Source organism: Echinococcus granulosus (assembly GCF_000524195.1).
Source record: "Echinococcus granulosus chromosome Unknown EG_S00002, whole genome shotgun sequence".
Classification (NCBI taxonomy): domain Eukaryota; kingdom Metazoa; phylum Platyhelminthes; class Cestoda; order Cyclophyllidea; family Taeniidae; genus Echinococcus; species Echinococcus granulosus.
Genome location: NW_020170382.1, coordinates 1,855,298 through 1,861,269, shown reverse-complemented (window position 1 = coordinate 1,861,269; position 5,972 = coordinate 1,855,298). Strand labels below are relative to the sequence as shown.

General features: G+C 41.6%; 1 protein-coding gene across 1 annotated transcript; it reads left to right on the top strand. All coding sequences in view use genetic code 11, as the record gives it.

Annotated features, from left to right (window-relative positions):
- Positions 1–4,216: 4,216 nt before the first annotated feature.
- On the top strand, positions 4,217–5,972 carry EGR_00557 (Homeobox protein bagpipe; the record flags this gene model as incomplete). The annotated part of the gene is made up of 3 exons (XM_024489806.1): positions 4,217–4,433; positions 4,965–5,410; positions 5,640–5,972. 3 exons carry the CDS (start codon positions 4,217–4,219, stop codon positions 5,970–5,972), a joined length of 996 nt encoding a protein of 331 aa, XP_024355803.1.

Sequence of the window (5,972 nt, the reverse complement as noted above, 5' to 3'; positions counted from 1 at the left end):
GTGTCCTCACACCAATGTCTCGGATACTCTGAACTGTTCCCTGTCGTAAAAGTCGACTTTTCTTCACCCTATCAAGCCCTTCGCACTGTAATGAAATCGGCCTGGAGGGTATAATGAGTGCGCAGAAGCATTCCACCCCTGTGAATGCTGAATTATTCTCAATTTCCGTTAAAACTCCATCTTTGCTCCCCATAGTTGCTTGTTAGCTGAAGAAAAGCCGCAGACAGGGTTAATAATACCTCGTGGTATGACCGATCTGTGTATTCACTTCAGTCTGTGTCCACTACTCTGCAAATTCAACATAGCGATGTGGAACAAACTGGAGCTAAACGTAATTCGAGATATGGAATTTGTTTAAAACTTTAACAGGAAAAGAGGTAGGTAGTGTTTCAGTTATTTTTTCAAGACGCAACTCTTCCCAATCCTATAAGAGTTCACTGATACCTTGAACTATCGGAGGAGATAGTTTGCGGTTGCCTTATCACTCTTGGAATGCAAGTCCTCATAACTCAGTTTAGCCGGCAATTTAGAAGTGTTTGAAGAGTAAAACTTGTTAGGGATTGTTTCTTTTACTAATCTCCAGAGATCAGACCAGCAGACATAATCACCTTACTGAAACCTTCCCTCTATATGGAAAGGATGAACCCTCGCTTCAGCGACATACCACAACCGCTAAAGATTGGTCGCATTTGGAGGCCTGAGGTACCTCAAAAACTTCACTTTGGGGCTCAGATACCATCGGAAGGTGATATGGCAGTTATTTGATGATAATGGTATCTGAATAGTGAATCCGGAAATCGGAAGAAGTGTCAGAATTCATGGATTCTTCCACGCATAAGGGTTTGTCAATTTGGGCTACCTGCTGATTAAGGGCATTAGAAGGCATTTTCCCCAATCGACACGGTAGTGACTCTCTTTGAATGCCTTCCATACCTCATGTCGTTGGTGCTCATTTCTCTTGAGAGTAAAATGGGCCTACTGAGTCATGCCCCAACCCCACGAAACTCTCCTAATAAAGTTCAAGTTTAGACACTTAACCGTCGTAGCGTTTGAGCCATCGGCAGAAGCCTGCCACATCTCATGAAAGCTTTTCGGATGGATCTATTCAAGTAGGAAATGATCGGCTTTCTTGAAATTCCTCGCTTCGGCTTTTCTGAAAAAACCCCATTATACTCGTTTTAAAGTTAGTGGTATTGGTCAGGTTAATATAAAACTAAGTTAGGAGGATTAAAATCTTAAAGAAGAAAAGAAAGCACTGCAAAATCACTTTAATGAAAAATGAATTCTGATTGATTTCGTTAAAGCAAGTAACACAGCTCTCACGGATAGTCATTTGATAAAAGATTTAAAATGAAGTAGCTCTAAAAAGTCATTTCTTATAGTTATTGTTTATTCCCAAATTGTTGTCATTTTAAAGTTGGTCGGCTGTCTACCTGATTCACTCTCGCCTATTTTTAAATGGAAGGCCATCGACAACGCATAATTTGGTATGTTTTCGGTAAACTAAGTAGCACGTTCTAGTAGGCACTTTCACTTCATTCAAGTCTAGTCTTGCTTTATCATTGGCTCATGGGTTGTGAATCGCTAATGACTCAGCCAACAAGAGTAGGTGCCTTCCTCTTTTGACGTTTTGTTATGTTATCTAGGCTGTCCTTTCTGTGCTTAAAGCCCTTTTTGCTTTGAGGCTACGGCAAAGGTGGAATGAGGAGAGTACAATAGAGCTAGCGTAATAATGGAGCCGCGTCGACTAAAGTGGATAACTTTTGGTCACGGTTTAATAATCAATGTGGGCTTGAATTATTGTATTTAAAAAAGACAAAGATTTTAAAGGCTTAGGTAATATCCAGATAGGTCCACTCTCGGCTATCAAGTGACGCCTAATTCGTAGATGACACTTGTTCCCCCATCTCTGACTATTCCAATGTAGAGCAGGTACCTGCAGCAGAGTGGACGGGAGGGGAAGGAACAGAGGGGGATATGAACAGATCCATCTTCTGTCAGTTTAAGTCAGTCTGACAAGCGCACAGACGGTCTCTCACTCTCTCCCTAATTGCATACCCGATTAATGTGCATACATTTGGTGTAAGGGAGGAGCGAGAGGGGGAAGGAGGGTTGAAAAATCCCTTTCTAACACCTTTTTAGGAGGGGAATAAGGGGGATCTTAAGTCAGCTACTTCAAAAAGGTCAGCACCTGCTTGAATCCTGGTCTCAACCAATTTTCAGCTATTACATGCACACCATTAACTGACTCCTGTTGAACACATCCGCGCACACGTTGGCATGCGACCCGCTGCATCGCCTCATTATCTCCGTTTGAACGGCCTCAGTTTATTCCTCGGTGTTGTTGTGTTTTTCATTAGGTAGGGGAGAGGACCGGCTCTTTAGTGGCAGATTGGGAACCTCCCGAGGTACACTGCTGTTAAATGTCAGATGGGAAAGCAAATTCAAAATTTGTTAATATAGGTCCATTCTTATTTGAGATTTGGGAAGGAACGGGTGACTTTTAATCAACTAAGTACAAGTGATAAGCATAACAACTAGATTTTAAAAATATTTAAAATATTGGTAAAACAATCAAAACCAATTAGAAATTATGCGAATTGGGACGAGTGTTTTTATAAGTATTTACCAGTACGAGTGATTTGTCCCATTTAAGAGCACATCTCAACAGCAAAGGACAAACTCGGTAATAGATAAACAAGCGCTGGTCTTAGACATTCATCAGCCACTATCCTTCAAAGGCCTAGTTTAATCACCTTTATTGGTATAAGAGCATCTTATCGGTCATTTTAACATATTACAATTTTGGAGACTTAATATGTCTCTGCTGGAAATGTATCTTGACTAGCTGTGAACAGTGAGCCTATGATTTAAACACACCCTTTTAAATATCTTGTCATTTGCTTTTTGGATAACAAATTAGTGGAATTGAATCAGCAAAGTCCCACAAAAACCGTAAATGACCAAGTCCTGTTCAATCAGCAGTACAACTTCGTTACGCAGTAGTCATGATGAACAACCCTGGCAGGAGGCACGCCACTATCTTTAATTTAAGGGGCCCTTCTACCCCATCCATTTGAAATCTTGACTTGGCTGTTTTGGATAACCAGTCATTTTCTAAGTAGAAACGCTCCACCCGTATCTGTTTGTTGATCAATTTAATTGAGGCAGAGGCATGAAACTCTTAAATGCCTCTTTTTAAGTAGTTTATTGGATCTTCAGCACCATGTTAATAACGGTAGGTTTATTATGGTGATAGCGAAAGGGGAGCAAATCCACATCTTAAGTTTAAAGTTCCTCCGGTAAATATCGCTCTTGAGGACCGACAGCCCATGAAAATGCCAGAAATAATAAGCAATCTAGTTCTTCAAAAACGCGATGAATGGTACCTAAAAATTACTATAGAGAGAAGTACTTTATCTTCTCCAAGTACCTTAACACGCTTGCTACCAGAATGTCAGAGGAATCCCGATCACCACGGCTCACAAAAGATATGTTCTCTTCAAAAATTATTCAGACATGTAAATGTTATCAGACCAACCCGTATCTATTTCCTTAATGTTGCATCACCACTTTGAGTATGAAGAAAAAAATAGTTATGCTTTTACTAATAGCCAAAGAATGACCATAAATTACTGTCTTTTTTAAATTTAACGTCAGCGCGAATTTGACCGAGGCTGCTGCTGTTACCTCGAGGAATAGTGATTATTGACTCTGTTATAGCAAATGGCAATTAAACCAGATAAGCAACAACATCGCATCCATTAAAATTGCCTTTTATCTCCTTGTTTATTTAATTATTAATTAAGAAGCGAAAAGCTGTGCTTTCTATAGGTCAAACATGAGAAAGTAATTAATAACTTCTAAAAAAGAACTTATTCTTCCAAAAAGTGGAGCAAAGTAGTTAAAGGTATTTACCTAAAATATACTTTATAAGCACATTTTGGTAAAATCGGTCATGCTTTTCACAACAGCTTGTTCGCACCGTGCCAAGTTAAGCCTTGGCAAGAGGCTGAAAGCTTGAAGAGGGATTGGTTGATGGAGTGGTAAATTTAACCTATCAGGAGAAAAATGATGACAGGGGAGAAGCATATCATTGGCCCGTGTTAACTCGCAAAGTGACACTTCCGACCAATTACAGTGCTGCTTAGACCGCGCTATCGGAGTTATTTAAACAGAGGCTTATTAACGCGTTTTGCATTAGTGAAGCATTACGATGGCCCTTAGGCCGAGTACACACACTACACCCTTCGCGATTGACAGCATTCTCAATGGCAGTCTAGGACGAAAGAGACTCAGTGAAGAGTTGTCAACAGGGAAGGTGTCTGTGGATTCTGCTTGTAGTCCAATCAAATTCACCCCGGAGTCGGACGAAGGCCTCTCCACCAATACCACCTCTTCAGTTTCTATCAACATCTCTCCCACACAATCAGGTGACTGCAACACTTCCGCAATTTATCGTCTGAATTCTTACATTTGTACACCTAATGTATTGCAAAATTTAGGGATTTCAGACATGAGATATTGACAAGGCAGTAGACATTAACTAAAGTTGATTCGGAGAGACTTCATAAAGAGGCAAATTTCCGTTTGACATCAGAGAACTCGCCATTCAGCTTGGTTAAAATTCCTTGAATCAGGAACAAAATTTCGTAAATAACTGGACTACAATTTCCACATTAAATTTAATATTATCGGTAATTCTCAAAAGAATTTTATAAAGATTAAACGCTTTAATAAAGGTATTTCTTAAATGGGTTATTTTAATGACACTTCTGTTGGCTCCTTTTTGCAAACCTGATCTTCTCTTGTTCTAAGTGTTTTCCTTTACGCTGCCTCTCGAAAGTGGCATCGCAAACGCAAAGGCAGTAATCAGTTACAGCTCTCAAAATACAAAAAACAGATTTTAATTGATTTTAAATTAGTTCACTATGTGATAGTAGATATATTTCATATTCCTTTAGCAGATGTTCCAGTGTCTCTACCAAAAACACCGACACTGCCGCCGCCATTTCAAACCTTCCCCTACAGACTCAGTACAAATCCCTTTGAATTTCGCAGAAGCAGCCTCTACAATTACTTCTCCGTCCCTCCACACAATTCCTCCACTACAAACGCGTCACACTCATTGGACAATGGCACTGAAGGTGACGATGAGGATGACAGTGGAGAAATCTTTCCTTCCACGTCTTTCCAGTTCCGCACTTCGGAACTGCGTCGTCGCCGCACCTCCACACCTTCTATCGCCTCACTTTCCGGGGTCGTAGACGCCGGTCGCAGGAAACGCGCTCGTGTTTCCTTCTCCTCTAGCCAGGTCCACGTCTTAGAAGAGCGATTTGATCGACAAAAGTACCTCAGCAGTGCTGAACGCGCCGAGATGTCACGAGACCTGGGGCTCTCTGAAACCCAGGTATGTCACAGCCGATGTCATTAAACATGGGAAGGGGTGAGAGTAGTTGGAGCGTCACGAAGTGCCAAATTGGGCGCTTGTCAAGCTGCGCCTTTATAACTGTTGAGTGCATCATCACCCATAAAAAATTGGGAGAGAGGGGGGCGGGAGCGGGTCAAAAGGGTCATCACGGCTCATGCATTAGTAAGATCGTAAAAGGCATGCCTCTAATTATGACCCCCACCACTAGGTGAAAATATGGTTCCAGAATCGGCGCTATAAGACCAAGAAGCGAGCTTTACAAGAGGCGATTGAGCTGCAGCGCTGTGATACTACGATGGAGGGCGTGACAAGTTTGTACCATCTTGCGTCAACAGCTGCATCATCTGCCGCAGAGGCTCCAGAGACCCAGAGATCTTTCCCACTGCCTCTTAGCCTATCAATGTCCCCCAATGAGGCGATTCAAGAGAGAATTGTGCAGATTATCAGCGAATATGGTCCCATACTTCCCTCCCCATGGAGGCATAGGAACAATGGAGAACGAGATGAGAATGACGTGGCTAAAACACGCTGCTATCGGTAA